The 26,446-nt window shown below is 39.5% G+C and overlaps 2 protein-coding genes across 9 annotated transcripts in view; one reads left to right on the forward strand and one right to left on the reverse strand.

The window, feature by feature from the left end:
* Nucleotides 1–1,144: 1,144 nt before the first annotated feature.
* PALB2 (partner and localizer of BRCA2) lies at nucleotides 1,145–24,872 on the reverse strand. 7 transcript variants are annotated; one of them, XM_082362387.1, is made up of 14 exons: nucleotides 24,650–24,872; nucleotides 22,793–22,852; nucleotides 22,553–22,655; nucleotides 18,590–20,059; nucleotides 17,885–18,016; nucleotides 15,867–16,681; nucleotides 15,434–15,505; nucleotides 13,550–13,711; nucleotides 12,333–12,418; nucleotides 11,915–12,076; nucleotides 10,371–10,487; nucleotides 6,226–6,313; nucleotides 3,862–4,010; nucleotides 1,145–1,649 (listed from the first exon to the last, which is right to left on the reverse strand). In XM_082362387.1, exons 1-14 carry the CDS (start codon nucleotides 24,722–24,724, stop codon nucleotides 1,439–1,441), a joined length of 3,702 nt encoding a protein of 1,233 aa, XP_082218513.1. In that variant the 5' UTR covers nucleotides 24,725–24,872; the 3' UTR covers nucleotides 1,145–1,438. The 7 variants fall into 7 exon arrangements, with proteins under 7 accessions (XP_082218513.1, XP_082218518.1, XP_082218517.1 ...); XM_082362392.1 differs by lacking the exon at nucleotides 17,885–18,016 and having other exon boundaries at nucleotides 15,867–16,543; nucleotides 19,859–20,059; XM_082362391.1 differs by lacking the exon at nucleotides 17,885–18,016 and having other exon boundaries at nucleotides 15,867–16,543.
* Nucleotides 24,873–24,959: 87 nt separating this feature from the next.
* DCTN5 (dynactin subunit 5) overlaps nucleotides 24,960–26,446 on the forward strand; it is a 29,200-nt gene continuing 27,713 nt past the window's right edge. The window contains exons 1-2 of one of the 2 annotated variants that reach the window (XM_082362627.1): nucleotides 24,960–25,128; nucleotides 25,906–25,974. In XM_082362627.1, coding sequence (XP_082218753.1) covers nucleotides 25,081–25,128; nucleotides 25,906–25,974 — 117 coding nt within the window. In that variant the 5' untranslated portion in view covers nucleotides 24,960–25,080. The remainder of the gene's footprint in view (nucleotides 25,129–25,905; nucleotides 25,975–26,446) is intronic. The other variant, XM_082362628.1, reaches the window with a different exon arrangement.

The following is a 26,446-nucleotide window of genomic DNA, read 5'->3' on the forward strand; positions in this document are numbered from 1 at the left end:
ATGAAGTCCAGGTTTGTTAACATGCCTCACAAGCTCCCTGGCTACCTTTCTAGCTTCCTGAGTCTATTCCCCATGGCATAATCATCTGGTAACACTGAGTTGTTTGTAGTTCACACCATACTGTCCTTGCTGCCTGGAATATCCTTCGCTTCTGCTCTGACCTACTCACCTTGCAAGACTCAGCTAAGTTGTCATTCTTCATGAAGCTTTTCTTGAACCCCGTGTTGTGCTTGCCCATTTGAGCTTCCATAGCCGAACTCTGAACACACCCTTTCAATTTAAAACACAGTATTTAAATTAAATCACTAACCTGTGCACTTCTGAGGTGTGGGGGCCTCACGGCAATCATTTTCATACCTACTATGTCAAGTACGTACTCAGTGTTTGTTCTACTGTTACTAACTTAGATCTACTCAGTTTTCTTACCCCTTAAAATCAAGATAACATGTTTCCCAGGTTTCCTGAGTAAATTATATCTTTGTGAAAATCCATCTATTATCTATGATGTGCTTGCAAAGTATTAACTCATTTGAGGTTAGAGACAGTGAGAACAGAATTAGTATAGGAGAGAAAATTAAATCTTTTATTCAAATGTATTAAAGGGTAGTAATGAAGTTAGCGAAACCCACTACAGTAATAGCATAAAAAGGTATCTTTAAAAGAGAAGTAATGGTGCAAATAGTTACCTTATATAGATCATGAATACATACTCTTAATATACTCAAGAAACTTAGGCAAATAAATACTTGTAGATTGGGATGAAGTTTCCAATGATACCACCAGATTAGGACTTTAAAAATTGCCGTCTCTCAAACCACTTAGGCAAAGGTGAAGATGATGTGCTCAGTACAGCTGTGTTGTTGACTCTAAGTGACTCTAGTGAAAATGCAGGCACTGCTATCAAGGGTGCACGTGAGAATGAAAAAGCACAACAGCATTTCTAAATTAGCGTTTAAATAGGTAGATATGTGAAAATAAAGTATTGTAAGTAGCATAAAAAGTAATTGCGTATTAGTATACTGAGTTAACTGAAATTTACTTTTACTATGCAAGCATCATTGACTAAATATTCTAGTTGTAAAATAATTAGTTCTTGTTTCTGAAAATGATCTTTACAGGATAGGAAAAAATATGCCAAACAGGATGTATCAAAATAAATATTTATTAACATTTGAAGCTTTATGTAGATACACCTTTAAAAGCAAATGCGCAAATGTGAGGAATTACAAAAATCAACCTAAAATCCGTTTCTCCCAAGTAAGTATAAATGAACATTCAAGATTAGTAGGGCCCCTACCAACGGAGTAAAAAGTCTGCCTGAATGAATACAGGTAATTATTTTAAATGACTTTCAAATAGTCTCCTTTATAGTAACAACTCCAAAAAGTACTAAGAGGCCAAAAATATCCAGAACACGGTGTTTCAACCTTACCCTAACTTAGTAGTAGCGGTATACAAATATATTTCCATCTTTTTGTCCAGCCAGCAAATGAGAATCTGCACCTGACCATTTAACAAAAGACCAGTTCTGGTCAGAGATAGGTGGAAGGAGAGCAGTGCAATGACCTAGGAGTAAGTCCCAAATGGCAATGGTTCCAGAAGTTAATACTGCTGTTGCAAAATGATCTTTCACGTCACCTTCCAGGAACCTAACAGCAAGCAGAGAAAAGACAATTCAGATCACATATCAAAAAACAGACAAACAGAAAAAAAAACATGAAAAAAAATAGGCCCAAACCATGCTCTCAGGAAGAACGAAATTACCTGGAAATAGGAATGCCTGTGTTTGCAATCCAGGACTGCTGGCCATAATGACTAGAGACCCTGCCTGTCTCTCTGATGCACCTCTGTATCCCCTGCACACCAGCTCACAGGGGCCTGCCTCCCACTCTTCAAACCAGCTGAGCTCCGTCTCACCTTACTGTCTTCGCTCTTGCTCTTCCCTCTCCTTGGCAGCTCTAACCCCAGAGCTTAGCCTGGCTGGGTTCTGGTCATCATTCAGGCCTGTCGCCTCCGTAGAAAGGTCATACCTACTCAGAGATCTGAGAGCGCACACACACGTACACTCTGCTCCCTCTCTATCGCAGCACCTCTGTTTATCTTCACAGCACTCCTCACTATGGGAGATTCTCCTATTTCCATGTTTGGTCCCACAAAAATGTAAACATCATAAAACAAATCTGGTTGTCTTTTTAAGACAGGGCTCTGCAGTCAGCTACTGGGGTTTGAATTCTAACAAAGTAAGAGATGTGCAACCCTGGCAAGTCATTTAACTTCATCAGTAAAACAGGGATATGATGATAGGAGTACCTACTTCATAGGATTGTTGTGAAGTTTAATGAAACAGTTGATATAAAAAGCTTAGCACAGTACCTAACACACAGGAAGTGCTTAATAAAAATTAATGGTTATTCCTTACTGCCATATCACCAGCACCTTGCACAGAGCCTGGTACAGTCAGCCCTCAGTGAATACTGTGAGTGAACTGAATGATATATTTTATCTCTGGCTCGCACCCACCTTTGTATAGCTGATTCCTAGCTCTTCTTTTGAAAATCCATCAAGTTTTCCTTGACAGTCTCTCCCCAACCCTCCACTGCCAATTAAGGTGCCTTTCCATCCTTTGTGCTCCCCAAAAGTGCAAGCCTCATGGCATTGTGTGCACTGAAGAGCAGTCACTAGTTGTTTCTTTTTTGAACAGAGAAAGGTTTACTGCAAAGGCTAAGCAAGGAGAACAGGTGGCTTGTGCTCAAAAACTCGAACTCACTAGGTTTCTCTTCTAACTTCCATGAGATTGGAAATAGTAGTGCTTCCTACAGGATTGGCACCAAATAGGCTTTCAAGATTTACTAAACAAATGGGTTTGAAAAGTGACAAAGGAAATGCTTGACCAGGTAGTTATCTGTATCCTCAATTTCTAGGCCAATGACCATTGTACTCTCTTTATATCCAAGAAAACAAGTGTTATGCAAGCATATATTGCAGATGAGAGTTCTGAGGATCTTGTTGAGCTAAGAGCATTTGCAGAAATGCCACAGCTGGCTAAGTACATACGGAGAGAGACTTTTAGAACATGCCATCATCTTGCAAGCTTTGCACAAGATCCAAAGAAACACAGAAATATACATTGTAACTATCAAGGTTCCTTAACCTTGTGAGTTACTAAAGCTAACCTTTGTGGTCCTGATTTACCAGGTCTATTTTCAAACATTAATAATGGCAGTCTTTATAAATGATACCTTCAGATGTTGCTCGGTTCGCCTAATACCAGCACTACTTCAGAGCTTTACATAGCTCAGAAAACTGTTGGGTTGACAATAACTATGGCATTGGTAAATAGATCTTCTCATCAGTCAACAGATAAATATTTATCAAAAGATAAATATCAACTGCCTCCATGATGAAGGTTCAGTCAAGACTTCAAAGTAAAGATATCTTTGTACATTTAAAACTTCCTTAATTTAGGTTTCATGAAAAGAACATAAATTATAGTAAGTTTTTTATAGAGAATATTAATTACTTTGTATTTGAAATAGAGAATATTAATTACTTTGTATTTGTAAAATATTAATTACTTTGTATTTGAAGCCCTGTTTTTTGGTATGGGAAAAAACAGGGCTTGAAAACACATAAAATACCTATCCAGTGCCATACTAGTGGGGATCATAGGATGTAGGGAATCTGAGGTTTGACTCAGATCTACTAAACTTCATACTTCATCCCACTTCTTAACATTCTTTACCATGATCTGCAGTATTTCATGTTTCCATTCATGTCAGTGACACAAAAATATATGGTTTCTGTATTTGCACAAATGCTTCTTAAAATGTCATACTCATTAAATGGCAATAACACACTTGCCTTCCAGCCTGCCCTTGAGGAAGGCAGTAGAGCATCACACCCACACTCAGGGTCGTCTTTGGGTTAATCACAATCAGCTGAAACACAGGGCTTCCCAACAACTTGCTCTCTTTGGCACAAGGGTGACTCAGAACAACAAACAGGAGCCCCTGATTTAGGAGAAAAATGAATAACCAAGTAAATCATCCAGAGTATGTGGGGAAAAAGAAAGCACTGGCAGAGACAAAACTAAAGAATTACAGGAACGGTCAACAGGCTCTTAAATTTCCAGGATTTAATCCCTGGCTCACTCTTTTCCAGGCAGAACTGTTGACGGTATCACTGAGCTGGACTTCTGGCTTCTCCAGCAGAGGGCTCCCTGTGACTTTACAGCCAGTCTTTGCAGGCATGACTAGCTGACTTATCAGCTTCCTGCACTTTACAGCCTGCTAACATCTCATGCCATCTCTTTGGGAAAATGCTGGCATAAGAAAAAAGGGCATATAAACACATGGAGGGAGTCCTCAGACTAGAAATGTTCATCTGTAAGTTGGTTTTTGAAAATTCGTAACACATTTTCTCATAAAAACAATCTTTTAAGTGGTGACTGCATTTTCAGGCCAGTTTGCAATAGCCTATTTATTTATAGAGTAAAAATGACCAAAAAAAGACACCATCACCTATAGTTGTTTCTGTGGGAAAATGTGTTACAGACCTCTCCTGGCTTTAAAATTACATGTCTTAATAATAACATTATCATGTGTGAAAATATATGTCACACATACATGTATATATACATATATATGTATGTTGTATGTTGAAAGTAGTTATTTTGGGGGGTAAAATAGGGAAAATTAATTATAGGGCCATCTTAGGATTAATAACATTCATTTCTAATTCATCCATTTCTATCAACAGAATGACTGAATTCTTATAATGAGGATGAATTACCTTTATAATTAAAAAACAACCAAGAGTCAAAAAATGTTACATGCTATACACTTAACTAGGGGTTGGCAAACCGTGGCCTACAGGTTAAATCTGGCTCAATGCCTATCTTTGCATGGCTCATGAGCTAAGAATGGTTTCTGCATTTTGAAATGGTTGGAAAAAAGAGGAAGAACATTTTGTGCCACATGAAAATTATACGAAATCCAAGTCTCAGAAAGTTTTATTGTCCAAAAAGTTTTATTGGAACGTAGCCACACGATTTGTTTACGTATTACCTCTGCTGACTTGGGGCTGTAGTGGCAGAGTAGAGTAGCTGCAACAGAGACCACGTGGCCTGCAAAGCTGAAAATATTTACCATCTGGGCACTTTACAGAAAACGTTTGCTGATTCCTGTACTGAACTATTAACTATTATTTCTGGAGGTTGGCTTCATGGAGAAATTTTACTTCCTATCTTATACATTTCTGTGTTAAATGTTTTAATATCAAATAGGTATTAATGTTGTAGTAACTAAAATGTAAAATTATTTAAATGCCTAGTAGGTATATTTAATCATTCCAGAAATAAATTCAACCCTCTTATTTTAAGATGAAAAAAGTTAGCCCCAAGATAATGTGATAGATTATCTAAGATCACACAACATTTTCTTGGTGGCATACGGGATCTTAGTTCCCTGACCAGGGATTGAACTCACGCCCCCTGCAGTGGAAGCGTAGAGTTTTAACCAATGGGCCTCTAGGGAAGTCCCTAAGATCACACAACTTTTGAGTTCATTTCCACAGATGCTGCTAGGCTAGGGAAAGACACAATATCCTTTGTGTTCAGAGCTTCTGGGTGCTGACGCTCACAGAGCTGCCACTGCAGCTGGGCCGGTCAGTCTGCACACAGCGCTGAGCTGGCTGCTTTTGCCTCTGCTTGTGGCTCAACAGTGGATACGCAGGCGGTTACCCCTGACTCCTGGACAAATACCTTCACCCTGTTCAGATGTTAACACTGGACTGTAAGCAAAGTCTATTAACGCAATGGCTAAGAAGCTGTGATGGGTTCTATATGAGAATCCTGAAGCCTCAGAGAAAAACATGTCTGGGACCATTGAATCATCCTTCCTAAGGGCATTCATTCACATCATAAATCATTTATGGCAATGTGGTTGGGAGCCAAGTCTGATAACAGGCATACTATTTCTAGGTACAAATTCACAGCTGGAAATCAAGGTTTGCCCTTAAGTCATACAGCCAGAAATTTTACCCAGTCATATTGTGCCATCACTTATTTTCACTGATAAATTTTAAGAAAGAACAAACACTGCTATCCAATTTTGAAAAAAAATAGGCACCAGGAAGGGTCAGGTAATTACTACTTACTAAGTTATTGCTCTCACTCAGTGAGGCCAATAGTAACACACAAAGTGGTCCCAGCAGATCATTACTTACCATTTCAGAATAAGCTTTGTGACAGACTGAAGCTTGGTAGGAATCACCAATGTGCATCTTTTTCAGGAGTTGACCAGTTTTTAAATTCCTTGGACACCAAAAATAAATAAGTCATAATATTCTTCCAGCAAACTGGTTTTCACATAATGTTCTCTTATTTATCACAGAATCCTTTAGGAGGTGACCAAGGGAAAAACTAAGGGACACAGCACCTTAGTTTTGTTTAGCCACCAATTTAGCTAAAAATGAAGCTATAGTTTAACTTGGCCAACAGTGTAATTTAATAGTTTAGCTTTAGATCGAATCTGCTATGCCACGAGGGATAAATCTTTTCACATTCCATGAGAAAAGTTTTCCATTAGCTCATTTTACTTGTATTGAAATTAGGCACATGGCATAGCTCTATTATTATGATTTTATCACTCTTCTTGTTATGCCTATATTTTCCATGGAACACAATGGTCAGGAAACCAAATTTGGTTAGGGGAGAGACTACACCTAAAATAGACTTATAATTATGTCTCTATAATATGTGTTTATACTAGAGCTGGACCAAGATAATGGAGAGAAAATGGACTGAGATAGGATAAAAAATGGAAAAAGGAAGACAGGAGAGGGTGAATACAAAGAAGAAAAAATAAAGTTTGCTGGAACCACTCCTGAGCTTTATTGAGGATTTGTGACATTGATTAACTGTTCTACCATGTGACTCTACTGGTGAGAAACTTTCAGTTGGCTCCCCATTAGCCACAAGATAAAGTCCAGATTCTTTTTCATGGTACTTATAACCCTCATGAATCCAGTGCTGCAACACTATATTACTCACTGCTCCCTTACTTGAAATCTTCTAATTGTCTGGACAAAATATTGTGCATATTCCTGGCTCTATATCCTTGTTCAAGCTATCCTTTCCAACGCACTCCCCATTACTGACTAATTCTCATCCCTGTATTGACAATGCCCATCTATTCCTTAAGGCCTAGATTATGTCCCATCTTCTCCCAGCTGTATGAGCTCCATTTAGACTCCATCACTTCTCCCGGTCTGCACCAGTCCACAGAAATCTCCTCTCCTCCAATTCCCTATAGTACTATCCATAGGCCTCATATTTTATTTAATATATACTGTAATAGGGTATAATATATTCATTCAACAAATACTTCTGATGTTTCTATGCACCAGGTACTGTGTATAAAAACTGAAGAAAGAAAACTAAATTCTCATGTACTTATGCAAGGTTTTCCTCATATAGAGAACACCAGAATGGTTTATCCCTTACAGAGGTTAGTACAAGTTCTGTATTTAGTAATTGCGCTTTCCCCAAATCCCAAAGCACTTTGTTTAAATCTGTATCACTCTGACCTTATGTACATTGTAAAGGAATTATATACTTTGAATTGCAAAGCAATCTTATTTCCCTACTAGATTTTAGGTGCCTTGGGACCAGAATTCATATCTGATTCATATCTGCATCTCCCACAGAGAATGGTACATAAGTAGAGACTCAAATACCTAGTAAATAATTGAAAGATGGGTGCTCGGTTAATATAGTTCGATTAAGATTAAATATTTAGACCTTCAGCAATAGTTTCAAAAAGGACCACTGAACCTTGATTATAATATGAATCACTTTAGACATCTAACAAATCAGGAGGTCAATAGGGAAGGTGAACAACTACTATATGTAAATGTAAAGTGATACAGAGCCCAAAAGGTAAATGATAGCTTTTGATAGACATCTATGAGTAACTACTCTAAGCAAGGAGCTAAGACAGACACTGAGAATAGATATAAGATACAGTACCTATCTTCAAGGACTTTCATAATACAAGGTAGTATATACTAAGTTAAAAATAAGGGCAATAGGGCTTCCCTGGTGGCGCAGTGGTTGAGAATCTGCCTGCCAATGCAGGGGGACACGGGTTCGAGCCCTGGTCTGGGAAGATCCCACATGCCATGGAGCAACTAAGCCCGTGAGCCACAACTACTGAGCCTGCACGTCTGGAGCCTGTGCTCTGCAACAAGAGAGGCCGTGACAGTGAGAGGCCCGCGCACCGCAATGAAGAGTGGCCCCCGCTCACCGCAACTGGAGAAAGCCCTTGCACAGAAACGAAGACCCAACACAGCCAAAAATAAATAAATAAATAAATAAATTTATTAAAAAAAAAAAAAAATAAGGGCAATATGAACTCAGAGAGGAAAACATCAGTGAGGGTTGAGGTGCTATAACAGAACTTAAGGCAACTTAAGGCAACCTTAAACTTAGAATTTAAACTGATACTTAGATGTTAAGTATAGAGGTCCCTTCCTAGCCTCAAATTCCATTGGGATCCCTTATCTATGAAATGCCAAAGGCTATTATTATTAGAAGGGGGGAACTGAAGGATGGAATGAAAAAAGGGAGTGAAGGAATGGGGAACAGGTGGCGAGGAATTTTTGTAATGAAGCATAAGGGAAATGAAAGCTGCAGAAAGCAAAATGGGCCCCCACTGAAGGTTTTGTTTTTGGCGGCGGGAGGTAGCAGGACTGGGAGGATGGGTGTTTATAAAGCAATAGTATAAAAGATGATCTGGAGGTTGAATATTGATTGATGGCACGGAGACCAATAGTACTAGATTATATGAATAGTATAGGAGCCGAACAATGAAAGTCCAGGCTACAGAAATAGCAGAAAGAATAGAAAAGACAAGTTTTATTAAGAACGTTGTCCTCAAACAAGACGTATGTGTGGAAACTCTGAGGAAAGTGCCTCAAGTGGAAACCTGCGCCTCGAAGAGAGCAGGACATCTGAAAACAAAGTCTTCTGGCAGATTAGGTCATGGTCAAATTCCAGAGGCTCCCTGGTGGAGAGGGGACAAAGTTTCTCTCAGGGGTCACGCTTTCCTAGTTTATTCCTAGAGGGTTAGGACTGGAAAATGCCGAACAGGCAGGTAGCAGTGACACTAACATCTTAACTTTCTCTCACCAAGACCCATTCTGGCCCCAAGGGAATAGTTAATGGAGAAGGCTTCTGAGAAAAAAAAAACAAAACAACCTATTCTCCTCCTACAAATTAACCTTACAAGTGTCTGTGGCCGGGTGTGGTTCTCTCTCATAGTCAGGAAAGAGAGGTGGCTGGGGACTCTTCGACTTCAGTTTTCCTATCACAAGTGTGTTAATTTGAATCCTGTAATCATGTTTTATACATCTAGTAATTTTGGATAGTATTCTAGACATTATGAATGACACATCACATAAACTCTGCATTCTGTTAGGTTCCTCTGAAGAATATTGATTTTTTCCCCCTAGTAAACAGTGAAATTGGCTAAACTCAAATTCCAAATGCCGAAAACCCAGTTCAGTTCTTTTTGCTTTACCTGGGCTGCTTCAAGTCTGTCCTGCATACATGCAGTTTAAAGGTCAGCCAGATATTTAGGTAGAGAATATAGCCAGAGTTTAGGGCTCCTTCTCTGGCTCTCTACTTTTTGGGATTTTTCTTCCTTGTTTTCTAGCTGCTGTAGTTACCTTGATTTCTATCCTTCGGTCCTTTAAGCCAGCAGGACAGAACATTTTCTATCAGGCTTTTAATAACTGAGTGTGCAGACTGGGGCCTGCCCGCTGAACAGGAAACTCGCCCAGTGACATTTCCTTCTTCTAAGTATTGAACTTCCTCCAGCATATTTCTTTTTTTCTTGCTCTCTAGTGCTTTCAGATAGTTGATTTTTATATTTTGTGCAGAGTTCATAGGTATTTTAAGTAGGAGAATTAGTCTGAGACAGGTACTCAGCCATTAACTGGAAGCAATACTTTTTTTTTTTTTTTTTTTTGTATTTTGGCCGTGCGGTGAGGCATGTGGGATGGTTCCCCGACCAGGGGTCAAACCCGGGTCTCTGCAGTGAAAGTGCCAAATCCTGATCACTAGGCCACCAGCGAACTCCCAGCAGTAGATTTTTGTCAACAAAAAAAAATTTCATTTATTTTAAAATTGTCTGCTTGGACTGTGTGAATTAATCTTGTTAAGACAAGTATATAGCATTTGATAGTAAACAAACAAAAACACAATCATATTTACAGAGTCTCTTATTTAATCTTAATAACCCTGTGAAATTAGAAGTAAATCCTTATATTACAGATGAGGAAACTGAGGCCCTCGAGGGAAAGCTTACCAAATAACAATGTTGTTCATTACAGTGGTACCAAGCAGAGCTTCCTGCATCCCTTGAACCTCAGCAAAAGTTAGTATAGTCTCTTCAGGGTGCATCAAAAACTGTTTTTCTTTGCTTCTGCATTAAAAACAGTATTAAAAATCAGCACTTTCCACCAAAGCAGTTTCTAAGCAGCTCTTCTACATATTATTGAACTATGCATAATAAACACTAACCTAATGCCAGAAAAAAAATTTCAACCAGAAAACACATGTATTCTAAACTTTCTACAATGAACATTTATTACTTTCATATTACCTACTTGGATATATTGCAAGCACCTCAAATTCATCATATCCAAAATTAAACTCACCAGCTCTCTCTTTAAACCTTGTGTTTCTTTCTGCATTGCTATCTCAACTAACCGTTCCACCACCCACCCAGGTGAGCAACCCAGAAACATGGACTTTATCCTTGTGTCCTTCCTCTCTATTTACTCAATCACCAAGTCCTAATGACTTTATCATCTCATCTCTCTCAAATCCATCTGTTTCTCCCCATCTCCACTAATGCTTTCCTAATTTAAGCAAACAATTATTTATCTCTTGCCTATTTTACTGCAACAGGTCATGGATTAAATAAGACAAACAAGGTCCATGCCCTCCGTCATTAGGAAAGACAGATAAATAATCACAATAGGGCTTCCCTGGTGGCGCAGTGGTTAAGAATCCGCCTGCCAATGAAGGGGACACGGGTTCGAGCCCTGGTCCGGGAAGATCCCACATGCCATGGAGCAACTAAACCCGTGTGCCACAACTACTGAGCCTGCGCTCTAGAGCCTGCAAGCCACAACTACTGAGCCTGTGAGCCACAACTACTGAAGCCCGTGCGCCTAGAGCCCGTGCTCTGCAACAAGAGAAGCCACCGCAATGAGAAGCCCGCGCACCGCAACGAAGGGTAGCCCCCGCTCGCCGCCACTAGAGAAAGCCCACGCACAGCAACGAAGACCCAACACAGCCAAAAATAAATAAATAAAATAAATAAATTTTTAAACAAATCACAATAAAGTGTAATGAGTGTATGACAGACATAGAGGATGCTATGAGTTCCATTTTTAGCATGTTGAATTTGAGGTATCCACGAGATGTCTAATAAATAGGCACGCAGGTCTAGAGGTTGAGAAAGAGCTCAGAGTTAGAAATATATGTTTGCAAGTAGCCAGCATCCAGATGGTACCTGAAGCAATGGAAACCGAGTCTGTGAAACCAGAAAAGGGTACAGGATCTTGAGGTATCTGTAATACTTGAAGGACACACACAGATGCCAAGGGCGACTGAAGAACAAACTACACTTGCTGAGCCTCTCTGCTCCACTGCCTTCTTCCCTGCCATGTCTGGCTCCACCTCCCTAAACTGCTTCTATGTTATAGCCCAGTATGGAGGCAGAACCTGCTATACTACACATACAGCAGAGCAAACAAGATGCTACTGATTCAACTTTCTCTGAAACCCTGTGATAAAATCATTCTTGATCTAATAGTTAAAATCAACCAATGCTTTTCTTACCCTCCATCTTCTGCAAACGTCATGATTTCTACTTGTTGATCACAAAGGGTCCCACTGCTACTGACTAGCCTCCTCTTTGTCAGGCCAAGCACAGCTTTTATATTTCCAGAACTCAGGAGCACTTGCTTTTCACTTTTACCATCAGGAGAACAAAGTAGTGCCCTAAACCAAATATAAGGAAAAATGCGGAGAAGTCAGGAATAAATCTTTAATATTAAAGAACCAGGTTCAAACTTTATAAGGAAACTTTAGTCAGAGATGTCATTGATAGTTTTGTTTGTTTGTTTGTCTTTTAACAAATCTCTCTTTAGACTTAATTTAGATTCTTTCAAGACTCAAGACTAGGTTATAACTTGTGCTCAAAACAAGCTGAGAAAAATCAAGGGAAAGAAAAAAATACTCCTTGAGAATTACATACCTGATTTCTCTGATTTCCAAATTTCCCAAAGCCACACACACAAGATTACAAACATCAGGCACTAGAACTATCTGTAATACTGGGACCTAAATAAAACAAAGCAGCCAAAATTATATTTGGTTGTTTCATCTTTAATTAATCCAAATTTTCCAAAATTTGTCACATTCCTTTCTAGTGTCATTATACCAGGATAGTTTCCAATATTTGAACAAATGTGAAAATGTTCAGCAAACACCCTATTTTTATAAGCTTAAATCCAAATAAGCTATGTGCATAATAGTGTTTATTGTGGCATTTATTTAACACAATCTATGCTCTCGCAATGGGAGAATAATTAAATAAATTCTGGCATGTGGATGAATGGAACAATATGTAGCCATTTGAAGTAAGTTTATTCACTGAACAAATATTTATTGAGCAACACTCTGCAAAGCACAGTGCTAGAAGCTGGGGGTATACTGGAGAACAAGAATGAAATTTGCCAAGACAGTAGTAGATCTTAAGCATTCTCACCAAGAAGAAAAAAAGGAAACTGTGAGGTGATGAATGAGTCGATTAACTTGATTATGGGAAACGTTTCACAGTATGTATGTATATCAAATCATCACATGTGTACATCACAAATGTACACTTTAAATATATTACAATTTTATTTGTCAACTATACCTCAATAAAGCTGGAAAAATAAAATTCAAAATAAACAAATAAGTAAGTATGAAGAATATGTAGCAACCAGGAAACATGTTTATACGGTAAGAAAAGGCAGGCTTAAAAATTTTAGGCACACCAAGATTGCAACCATGTAAGATATGTACGAAGGTAGACAAGGACAGAAGAAAGTATATACAGAAAAAAAGCAGAAATAACATTTTGGTGAGAGGTAAGGAACAGGGGTATCAGCAAGTTTAGAAGTCAGAATAGATATGAAATTCCAAGCTCCCCCAGCAGGTCTAAGGTAAAAATCCATCTCTGGATAAACATGATAAAGCAAATAAAGCACAATGTTAATTGTAGAGACTAGATGCTGGGTATATGGGTGCCCCCTGCACCACTTTTCTGTATGCTCGAATATTTTCATAATAAAATGTTGGGGATAAACCGCATCTCTCTGCTCTGTCTTGCATAGTCATAGATCCCATATTTTTGGTAAGCTGCACATCTATATTACCATGCAAATGATTGGAAAGATCTCTTTCAGTTATAATATTCTGACTTACCTCTGCGAAGTGCCAGGAATAAATTTTTTCCCACTGCCAAGTATCCAGAGGTTTCCAAAGAGAAACTACATATTCACAAGCAGTTATGATACACCGCTCTTTGAAACCAGCTATTTCCCACCACATGGCACTCACATCCACAGAACAGGAACCTGAAGGATTCTGACACAGAATGGCAACAACAGTTATGTTAAAGGGATCCTTGGGGGATGTTTAATAAAAAGAATAAATATGAAAAGTAATGGATTACAAGGATTAGATGAAATACCAACTAAATGTAATTAAAATTTTATGCAGGTCAAAAGAAAGAGCTTTGTGGGTCTTAGGTAACTACAATAATTGTCCATACACACTTACAATGATAGATTTAAAAACATGTAGCTCCAGACTGGAAAAGATTCAGATTTAACCACAAAAAAATAGACCATAAGAACTAACTGGAACATTAGTCCCATAAGAACCTTTGGAAATGAAACATTCTGATGAAGCACCCATGGGTTGAAGAGGGAATAAAACTGAAACAACATATTATTTCTAAACGAACATGCAGAATGTGGTGGCCAAAGCAGTATATCCCAACCCCCCGAAACAAAAAAAACCCAAAAACCTATAATTATAAAGGTATTTATAAAGTAAGCAAGCAGCTCAAGAAGTTAGTAAAAGAACAATGAAATAAGCACAATGATAAACAGAAGGAAGGAATTACTAAGGATAAAAATAGAAAAAAAAAATGAAATAGGAAATCAAAAAACTCATTTAACAATCAACACAACCAAAAACCAGTTTTTTTGGAAGACCTATAGGATGGACAAACCTCCTAAGTCTGATATAGGAAAAAAATACTTTTATATAGAAATGGAGAGTGAGAAGAGAGAGGCTTAACTGCATATACACAGACCAAAAAGCTATAAGAATAATAAATAACTTTTTACCTACAAATTTGAAAATATGAATGAAATGGTTGATTCCTTTAAGAAACTAAGTTATTAAAATTGATTTATGAATAGCTTTGAAACAACATAGGTATTATTTTGTGTCTTTTATAGAAAAGGAATCTGGGGATCAGAGGCTAAGTGATTTGTCCCACGTCACACAGCCAGTGATCCGCAGAAATAGTTTATGTGGATTTAAAGCTCTTTCTTCTACACCAGTTGTTCTCAACTAGAGGCAATTTTGCAACCCTCCCCTGGGGGACAGTTAGCAATATCTGGAGACACTGTTGGTCATCAGTACTGGGAAGGGGGTGTTACTGGTAGAGACCAGGGCTGTTGCTAAATACCATACAATGCACAGGCCAGTCCCCTACAAGAAAGAATTATCCAGCCCCAAATGTCAACAGTACTGAGATTGAAAAACCCTGCTCTACACCATCTTACTTCAAGTATAAAAAGTTAACCAGGACAGGGGTCTAATCCACTTCTCAGGATTTACCAAAATATCATTAACAGAATATTATAATTTATATTTCTCAGAACCATATATAACACATAGCATATGAAAATTAACCATTCACTATGTCATAACCTAGAACTGCTACCCATTTTCTTACAAATCACCGTAAGTGGTTCTTCTAGAAATACTACATCATTTGGGTAGGAGAGTCATGAATGACCCCCCTCTCCCTCTGTCAAAATACCTGATTTAAAATTTAGATACGGAGAGTTAAGTTGTTCTTGGCAATAGCTTGACATATAAACTTCTTCAGAAGATCTCAAAATATATTCACAGGTAAATATTGCGGAAAACAAAGAATTTAAATCTGTTTTTCTGAATCTGTTCTATCAAGTTTTTCTAATGATCAAATTCTTCTGCATTTTCCTATCAATTCATCACATTTTTCACATGTAAGTCACAAGACATATTATAAGTTAACAGCCTTCTGACCTTTAACTTTGAAACCAATTGTAGGGTGCCTGGGTTTAAGCTATCACAAGCAGGAACGTCTGCTATTTCAGTCTGTGGAAACAAAAGTCACATAATTAATTTATACTTTATGTATGATATCTGCCTGCATCACTCACTCATCAAACTATTTCCTATGTTTTATTTTCTATGGTAACAGCGGCAAAGTTCCAAATGCAAACAGCTTCATTGATAACAAAGAGAATAGGATCCCTTATATTTAAAAATATATATTCTTTAATTAATCCTAATTTCCCCAGAATGAACTTAATGTTTATAGTGAAGCCATATCACAGAAACATGTTTAAACATTTTTAAACACTGAGGAACTGATGTGTAAGGTGGTCACGCTGTCCATATTCACTAAGATACTTCATTTCTTCAGAGAAAATTTCACAAAGGAAGCAGTCTGTACCTGTTCAGTGGAATGTTTCCGTGATTCCTGGCACGTGTTTCCACGGAGCTGATTTTCTTTGTAGGTTGATGACTCGATGGGTAGAGGTGTTGCTTGGGGACCAGAGTCACAGTCACAGGAAGGCTGTCCTTCCCTTCCTGCCACATGCAGGCTGCTATCTAATTTTGGTGGGCTGCTCCAAAATTGTTTATGATCACTAGCAAGGCTGACTGTGGCTTTTAAGTGAGAAAGCTGGGGTGTAGAGCAAGCTTGTCCAACAACCTCTGCAGACACCTTTTCTCCATGGGCTCGGGAGCCAAAAGCTGGAGTAGAGCCTAAGACGGGGAAAGCGGGTGAACACAGGTCTGCTGTCGGTCTGTCATTATCATCAGATGCAACAGTATTTACAGGAGTGAAAAGTAAAATGGATGAAGAAAGGTCCTTCTCCTGAGGCTGGCTTTTTTTGCTTGGCATTTTAGGATGTGCCTTTCCTGGCAGGATGATCAGTTCCTCTTTCCCATCCTCCTTTTCTATAGTGATTTGTTTAGGGGTCAGTTCCTCCACAGCAACACAATTTCCCCCTTTAAGATGTCCCTCTCCATACGTTTTTGATCCAAAAGGCTCCATCAGCTTTTCTGAGCAAGACTTCAGTTTTTCAAGCTTAAGAGGCCCAAAGTCTTCATCAGGTAACTGAAAGTCTGTGATTTTGAGAAAAGGCGACAGATGCTTTAAATTTAGCATTTCATTCTTATGAAATGAAGAACTGAAAGCATCATCATCCAAAGATAAATACACGTAATTACTGTAAGAAAGGGAGTCCTCTTTTTGACGATGACCTTCCTTCTCTAAAACAGAAAGCAACAGAACAAATACCCAACAAGAGACATTAATTCCCAACGAAGAGTGAGATTCTAAACTCCAATATAGTGCAGAGTTCATTACTTTTCCCACCCATGACTCTGAAATCTCAGTGAACAGTTCAAAAATCAGCCATAGGTTAGTGGTTAACTAGCAGCTCCTCCTGCAGGAGCAAAATCAACGTGGTGCTGACAGCACTAGCTAGAAGGGAGACGGGGGTCGAGTCCCAGCTCTGCCACTGATTCGCTGTGTTACCTTGGGCAAGTCAATTCACATCATTTTCCTTTGTCCCTCCTACGGGAACTGGACTAAGAATCTCTAAAGTCCCTTCTGATCCAGAACTATGATTCCAACAGGCTACCAGAGTACAGTCTACAAAATGCTGGCCCTTCTCACTGAAGAAAACTTAGTCCCCTTTTCAAGCAAAGAGTAATTTACTAGACTTAAAGCGACAGGAATTCTGTATCACTCAAAGTGTAGCTGCATCCAACACCTAATAAACAGATAAGAAAGCTGTGGTTCATGTATACAATTGAATATTATTCAGCCATAAACTGATACAAGCTACAATGTGGGTATATCTCAAAAACTAGCTAAGTAAAAGCAGCCAGACACAAAACGTCACATATTGTATAATTTCATTAATATGAGATAACCCAAATAAGTAAGTCCACAGAGATAGCATACAGATTGGTGGTTGCCGGGGACTGACGAGAGGAAATGGGAAGACACTGCTTAATGGGTATGGGGTTTCCCTTTGGGGTGATGAAAGTGTTTTGGAACTAGACAGGGGTCATGGTGACACAACACTGCGAATGTACTAAATGTCACTGAATTGTTCACTTAAAAAGGTTAACTTTATGTTATGTGAAGGTCACCACAAGAAAAAAAAATTTTTAATGTACCTGCAGGTTACTGAAATCACAGATTATTTCAAGGTATACAAAAGAACATTTCAAGTTTATTATTAGATTGCCCTATATTCCCATTCCTTTGTTTTCTTGTTGGCCTAAAAAATGATGATACAAAAGTCATGATTATTATTTTTAAATTAATTAATGAATTGTAGCTCACAGACCAAAGCCTGCGTCCAGTGGTATAGAGCAGCTGGCTGCCTGTTGTGTAAATAAAATTTTATTGAGACGATCACATTTACATATTGTCTATGGTGACTTTAACACTATACTCATGTAGCTGTGATGCAGCACAAAGACCATACTTCATATCTGGCCCTTTACAGAAAGTTGCTGAGCTCTCAAACAGAACTGGAGTGAATGATCTAGATTTTGTGCTCAGCTTATCAGATATAACTCCTGAGTAAATGAATAAAGAAGTTTAAATTATAACATGTCACTTGATATCCTTCAAAATCTGTGTCCTACAGACCTCAGAGAGACTGAGGTATTAGATATTTTACCCCCAAAAGTGGCTCAGGACAATTGCATTTTGCTAGACGATCATCCCTAAGAGTTTGTCAGTGGACTCTTACTCTGACACAGATTTAATTTTATTTCAAAAACATTTCCTATATTAGTTACTTCTCCCCATGGATAAAAGATTGTATGGTACCTGAATAAACACTAATTTTAGGTAAATATCCAATATAGTTTCCTTCTAAGTGTCAACTTTTTCAACCATATTTGTGAACTCTGGCACCATCCAGCTAGGGGTGAATTCTGACTCTGTCATTTTGAAGATACTTTGATCTCCTTGCCTTAGTTTCCTCATCTGTAAAGTGAGGATAAAAACAGATTCTACCTCACGTACAGTTGGTGTCATGATTCAGTGAGTTAGTATCTGTACAACATTTAGAAAGTGCCAGGCACATAGTGTTAGCTACCACCACCATCAACCACAACTCAATTTACCTTTCTCCCTCTTCTTACCATGAATAATTGCTTTTTCATTCCGATCTTTGTGCAAGGTAACTTCTTCCTTGGACCTATTAACACCTGATGTGCCAGAAGTTGGCAAAAGTAGTTCATGGTGATCTAACAGAGGGGTGCAGGCTGACTTTCTTCTTCCTTTGCGTTTTCTACCAGATGGCTGGGTAACCGCCTTCCTAGAAAAGTCATCTTTAGTGGGGCCAGCGGGAGAGTTGACTTCAGTTAACAAGAGAAGTTTCTGAGGACTTTTTGAACTTGGTTGTTCTGCATATGTGTCTGACATCTTAATTTCACTTTGGTTAGTTTCTTCATTGGAAACGTTTAACTTTTTAGCAGATTCCTTATTTTTACTTTTAAACCCATTTTTTCTGACACCCAAATGACTTTGTATTACAGCCTCCAGTGCTACTTTCCTCTGGCAATTTGACATGCGTCGTGTTGTTCTAACATAATATTCTGCAGGAAATAGAAGGCCTTCAAGCACTGTGCAAGAATGTGTTTGATTTTCTGTAGAAGCAGGAGAAAGTACTTCTAGGCTAAGACTCTTAGATTGACTTAGAACTTCTTTTTCCAGAGGACTTTCATTTCTACCACCAAGAGCATTATTGGGAGATTTAAAAGACATCTCTGTGTGATTTTGTTCTTTTAAGTTTTGGTTTTCATTTGCCACTAAGTTATCGTAGGTGAGTTCATTTATAGAACATGAATTATCTGCCTCCAAGTTAGGACTTCTAAGCGGCTGGCCACTTGCAGTTATACTTCTGTTTACCTCTGGGTTATCTGTAAAGACAGTCATTTTTTCTTTTTGTGTCTCTAAGTTTACAGGCGAAGCAGGGCTAATGTTTTTTAAACTGTGAGTAGTAAGTTCACAGTTACTTTTAGGAGGCTTATGCTCAAGGTGCTGACCACTACTGCTGACTGACGGAGCATGCAAAGGAAGAGTAGTCACCCTGGGGAAATTATTTCCTCTTAAGAGTGCATCAACATCTCTCTGTGGTTTGGCGTTTGGTAGAATTAATACACTCCCTACATTATTTCCTGTAACTGGAGTTGGAGAATCCGGAATGTCAAACTTAGGACTTGACGGGTAAGTTCTTATCTCAGTTACAGGTGTCTTAGGATTTTCTCTATTGATTTCTTCCTGTTCCTTTAGTCTTTTTCCAGAGAGTATGAGCGAATCAACGTCAAAGAAAGACTCTCTCTCCTGTGAAATAAATGTTCTCTCCTGTTTCCTTCTTCTCCCTAGCAGCTTACTCTCCCGTTTCTTACCATCAGGACCACTGACCCTGCAGGGAGAATGTTCTTGGATATCATCTGATCTTTGTGTGCGTGATCCTTCTGCTGGGACTCGTCCAGGGCTAAAGGACTCAGGCTCAAGGTCAAGTGTGATAGGTGTCTTTTCTCCAGTTTCTTTATCGACGTGGGTGTTGATTTGTAACGTGTCACAAGGAGATACTTTATTTTTAGGTTCTGAGGAGAAAAAAATTATATAGTTAATATTTTCCTTTTAAAATGACATAAAAACTACCCCATATTTATTTTTAAATATTACATATAAATACTACAAAACATTTATTTAAAAGAGAGTCAATGGTATTTCGTTCAGACAGATCAAAGCTCAAGTTTTTAATGATCTGATGAACTATAATAATACTAAGTAAATATAACAAAAACGGAATTGTGCTGGAAGAATGATTTTTAAACTGAAAGATTATCTATTCTTTATTGCAATCATCTTTTCTCTTAGTTTTGTCTTCCAGCTTCACTGAAGTACAACCGACAAATAAAAATTGTACATATTTAATGTGATGTTTTGGTATATGTATATATTGTGAAATGTTGCTACAATCAAGCTAACATATCCATCATTTCCCATAGTTACAATTTTTTGCGTGTCATGAGAACACTTAAGGTCAGCTCTCTTAGCAAATTTCAAGTATACAATACAGTATTATTCCTTTTTTTTTTTTTTTGGGGCCACGCAGCACGCAGGATCCTAGTTCCCCGACCAGTGATCGAACCTGTACCCGCTGCAGTGGAAGCATGGTGTCTTAACCATTGGACCGCCAGGGGAGTCCCTACAATACAGTATTATTAACTATTGTCACCATGCTGTATGTTAGATCTCCAGAGCTTATTTATTATGCATAACTGCAACTCTGTACCCTTTGACCTACATCTCCCCATTTCCCCCGTATCTCACCTAATTTTTTACTTTGTGTATCTTTTTTGGCTCAAGTAATTTTCATATCACTTTTCTTTTCTTTTTTTTTTGCCGCACTGCGCGGCATCTGGTATCTCAGTTCGCTGACCGGGGATTGAACCCGTGCCCCTTGCATTGGAAGCGTGGAGTCTTAACCACTGGACCACCAGAGAAGTCCCTCATACCACTTTTCTACTTCATTAGCCTCCAATTTTATGATTATAAATTACCTGACTTCTAACATAAGAAATGATTATTGTTTTTTATTAAAATATTCCCAGCCAGACTTTTTTCTTTGTGCATATATAAATAATTTTAAAAGATCATCTTTCCAATATTTAAGCAATAAATATAATTGCTAAAAGTTAAGAGAGGAAAAGAGCAACTAAATATGCAATCCAACTGAAATACAATTTATTGCTCACAGAATGGGAGAAAATATTTACAAATCATGTTATCTGATAAGGGTCTAATAGCTAGAATATATGAAGAACCCTTACAACTCACCAATAAAAAGACAAATACCTAATTAAAATATCAGCAAGGACTTGAATAGATATTTCTCTGAAGAAGATATACAAATGGTCAACAAGCACACAAAAAGATGTTCAACATCATTAGTCACTAGGAAATGCAAATCAAAACCACAATTAGATACCACTTCATATCTACCAGAATGGTTATAATTTTAAAAATAGAAAATTACAAGTATTAGCAAGGATGTGGAGAGATGGGAACCCTTGTGCATTGCGGTGGGAATGTAAAACAGTACAGCCACCGTAGAAAACTGTTTGGCAGTTCCTCAAAAAAGTTAAACATAGAATTATTGTATGACCTAGAAATTCCACGCCTAGGTACATACCTGAAAGAACTGAAAATATATGTCCACATAAACACTTGTACATGAATGTTCATAGCAGCATAATGGCCAAAATTCATAATAGCCAAAAAGTAGCAACAACCCAAATGTCCATTAACTGACAAATGGATATACAAATTATGGTACATCTATACAACGGAATATTATTCAGCTGTAAAAAGGAATGAAGTACTGATGCATGCTTAGATGAATGTACAGATGGATGGATGACAGTTGAAAACTTTATGCTAAGTGAAAGAAGATAGTCACAAAAGGCCACATACTGTATGGTTCCATTTATATGCAATGTCCAGAATAGGAAAATCCACAGGGACAAAAAGTAGGTTAATAGTTGCCCAGGGGTTAAGGGTAGGATGGGCACAGGGTTTCTTTTAGGGGTGGTGAAAATGTTCTGTAATTAGATAGTGACTAGGTTATACAACTTTTTGAATATACAAAGAACCACTGAATTGTACACTTTAAAGAGTCTAGGGGCTTCCCTGGTGGCGCAGTGGTTGAGAATCTGCCTGCCAATGCAGGGGACACGGGTTCGAGCCCTGGTCTGGGAAGATCCCACATGCCACGGAGCAACTAGGCCCGTGAGCCACTATTACCGAGCCTGCGCGTCTGGAGCCTGTGCTCCGCAACAAGAGAGGCTGCGATAGTGAGAGGCCCGCGCACTGCAATGAAGAGTGGCCCCCGCTTGCCGCAACTAGAGAAAGCCCTCGCACAGAAACGAAGACCCAACACAGCCAAAAATAAATAAATTAATTAATTAATTAAAAAAAAAAAAAGAGTCTACTGATACTCCTTATCTTCTGACTGTGAGAAAAAGAACCACAGCCAAATTTACCTGGGAAATGAATAGTAAAGCAAGTATAAGTGAATGGGCTAGCTTTACCTGTGTCGGTTAGCTGTGTTGAAACTTCCTGCTGGAGCGAGGAATCTTGTCCTTCTACTGTTCTCTTAATGGAATTCTTAAACCTCTCAGCTCTCTGGGCACGCTAGAGAAAACAAAAGCAGCTCACGAAGCAATTTTACAAAAAAGAAATAAATTTTGGTTAAAAGCTTTATTAAACAAAGAGCTGTTTTTATATTCTTTGCACCACAACACCAATTTGAGAGGATAAGATTCACTTACCTGAAGGCGGGCCAGTGTCTTGCTGTATTCCCTTTTCAAGAATGCTAATTTTTCCTTCAACTGGAAGAAGAAAAACACCAAACAAAACTGAGCAGGTGGAAAGGAGGCATCAGAGAGAAGGGATGCAGTGCCTATCAGACACAAGCGTGCAGCGCCCAGCAGGTCCCTCAGCTAGAGGCAGTGGAGGAAGCGGCCCTGACTCATTCTACTTTCAGTTCTCACAGAACATCAAGCTCTCTAATATCTCAGCATCTCTGCATAAGTTGTTCCTATCACCTGGAGCATTTCCTCCCCAACTCACTTTGCTAATTCCTACTGATTCCTCAAGCCTCAGCTTAGATTTTTATTTCCCTGGGGTAAACTTCTAGGTCCTTCTCCAAATCCAAGTTAGGCATTCCACCTCTCCTCTGTGCTTGCTTTATCACAGTACTTATTACACATATTGTCTGTTTACTTCGCTGTTTCCTCCCATCTCACTGTGAGATCCTTGAAGGTAGCAGGGGCTGTCATCCTCAGACAGTCATTCAACTAATGAATCAGTCATTGGTCCAGGTATCTCCAGCACCTAGAACAATAACTGATACCCACCGTGTGTCAGTTATAGTTCCAGCTGCTAGGTATACACAGTGGTCAAGACCCCTGCTCCCAGGCAGCTTACACATAGTGAGGGGTACAGATAATAAACAAGGAAACAAATAAACAGGTAAGATGATTTCACATGGTAATCAATACCCAGACAAACAGGGTGATGTGAGAGTGTCTGGGCTACAGGAGAATGGACTACTTTAGAGACAGTGGTGAGGAAGGCATTTCTGAGGACTACCATTTGAGCCCAGACCGGAAGGAGGAAAGAGCTAGCTTTGGGAAGATCACAGGGAAAGCAATTTGTCCAAGATCACACAATTCATAAATGGCATGATTCACACCTACGCAGTCTGTGCTCTTAACCTCTATGCTGGACTGCTTCTCAAAGCTTCCTACTTATCACCATTCTTATCAACGTCTGGGAATTAGCTTGTTGACTTGTAAATGACCTCTGTCACCCCCACTGCAAGGCAGGATGGGATAAGAGGACTGATGAGTTATTGTGAATGAAGAGTTTCAGCACGATGCTTGGAAGAGCCAGCACAAGATGCATTCAAGTTAACAACATTCGCCGGCCCACGTACAAGGTGGCATGTGTAAGGATATTCAGGGCAGCACTGTTGTAGAAAGAAAAGCTGCAAACAACCTAAAAGGCTCTCGACAGAGTAATATGTAAAGAAAAGGCGGCACTTCCACGCTGCAGGATACTATAAAGAACTTTTAAAAATAAGGTAGGTAAACATGGACTAATGTGGATGTTAAACACAGAGAAGGAAAACGGAAGTTGCAGAACCATCCGGATCATACCATTTACGAACATTCACCTTTCCAAAAAAATGTATTAGTTTTTGGTGGTTAAAGGACACAACCGCACCCCTCCACACCCCCACCGCCCGTTCAACACGCGCACGCGCGCGCACACACGCACAGGTGCACAAAAAGGTCTGAAGTCCAGATTGTTAAGAGATTTACTTAAGGAGGTGGGGTGGGAGAAGCCAAGATTGAGAGTGTGCAAGGTGGGCTGGGGAGGGTGTCAAAGCGGACTTTAGCTTTATCTACAGTTTTACATTTTGTACTTTTGCATTTCTGCTGTAAAGAAACTTTGTTCTTCAAACGCCATCTCCCACACTTTCACTTCCTGTGCCCCCTCAGTCCAGAGAAGAGGGTGAGAGGTCACTGCCGCCCTCGGACGGTGGAGGAAACAAAGACATGCCTCAAATCCTGGGAAAGGGGTTCAAAGTTCTGAGTCAACCCTTCCCGCATCCCCGGCACCTTTTCCTTCTCCTCACAGCTGAGGGGCTTCCCAGGAGGCTCTTCCATCTGGCCGGCGGCCAACAAAAAGAGCATCCGTCGCTGGCCCCGGGCCTGCGGATACGAGGAGCCCGGCTGGCCCTAGGCCCCGAGGCTCCTGGGGAAGGTACGGGGTGCCCGGGATCCAGTCTGCCCACGGTCAGCCGGCCCACGCGGGCTGGGCGCGCCAATCACCCCTACCAATTACATCCGCCACTCGGCCTGCGCACGCGCAGCCAGAGACCTCAGAGCAATGGAGCGAGGCCACCTAGCGGAGAGCCGAGCTATGGATGAGACCGCAGACCTCCCAGAGCGGAAGTGGAGGAGCAGCCGGAAGTAGCTAGAGTCTCAGGCGGAGAGACAGGCTGACGGGCTTTGACAGGAGCCGGAGCTGCGCAGAGGAGTTGGTGGCCATGGAGTTGGGCGAGCTTCTCTACAACAAGTCCGAGTACATCGAGACGGTGCGCGTACCAGACATCTGCCCTCCCCTCTCCAAGCCAGCGTTCCCTGAGGCCGCCGTCTCCATCCTGTCCCTGCCCCACCCCAGGTCCCTTTGCCGTTTAGTCCGAGATTACACAGCGAGAGTTCATGTCTGGTCTGGCTTTGTTATGTATTCCTTGCATGGCCAGTTTAGGCTTTTAAAAATGTATTCCTGATTTCCTCGTAGAGATAAAACGCCTTCCAGAAAGCAGGACAAGTCTCATCCATCCTGATAATTACAGCTCTGGGCTTCAGGCCTTTAAAAAAAAAATTGTTTTTAAAAACTAACGTGTCATAATTTATTACTACGTGCTAAAGACTGTTAGGTTCTTTTTTTGTTTTTTTTGTTAGGTTCTTTATAGTCAATACAAACTATATGTAGATGTGTGTAAATTGCTCGAAACCGGGTTAGTGCTCAGTCAGCATTACTCTTTATGTTTTCATTAAATTCTCACAACTCTATGATATTGGTAAAGTCATTATCCTGGTTTTAGGGCTGTAAAACCGAAGTATAGAAATGAGAATTTGTATCCCTGCTGCCGCTAGGCTATAGACGTACCACATACAGTTTCTGGGTCTGTTCCTTGAATCCCTAAGTTCCTAATTCATCCTTGCTTTTTTGATATCCTGACTCGTTCCGTTGCAGACGACGCCCCATTGCAAGTCCTTTTCCCTCCAGTATGAGCTTTCTTGGTGGAAACCTGTAGCCCAGAACCCACTCAGTCTGCTCACCTCGGTTTTCTGCTATTTCCTTGCAGGCATCTGGGAACAAAGTTAGTCGCCAGTCGGTACTGTGTGGAAGTCAGAACATCGTTCTCAACGGCAAGGTAAGGGACGGAGCCAGCTCCGGGATGCATATTTCTGCTTTCTTTCCACCGATTATCACATCAGCAGGGCAGATGAAATGTTGTCTCCCATTTATTGCTATATATGCTAAAATTCTCTCTCTCTTTTTTAATTCTCCAAATTGGGTTTATTGAATACAAAAAAGATGCAGTAAAAAGAGGCAACAGAAAGCCTTTTCCCTGTTATTCCAGGCACAAAATACAATGGCACCCAGCACTGAAATTATTAGACAGTATTGTAGTGTGTCCTGTATTACTGGACACAAAACATAAATACACAACACAGTATTTTAGTGTAGAAACTAAAGGGATACTGATATAATTATCTGTTTACTAATGAATGATCCATTATTAACTGAAACTTAATTTGAGAATTGGGAAAGATAACTAAAATCTGAAATGCATTTGAAAAATGGAATGTGAAAGGCTCAGAATCTTGTCATCTGAATAAACT

Source organism: Balaenoptera borealis (genome assembly GCF_965194805.1).
Source record: "Balaenoptera borealis genome assembly, chromosome: 16".
Classification (NCBI taxonomy): domain Eukaryota; kingdom Metazoa; phylum Chordata; class Mammalia; order Artiodactyla; family Balaenopteridae; genus Balaenoptera; species Balaenoptera borealis.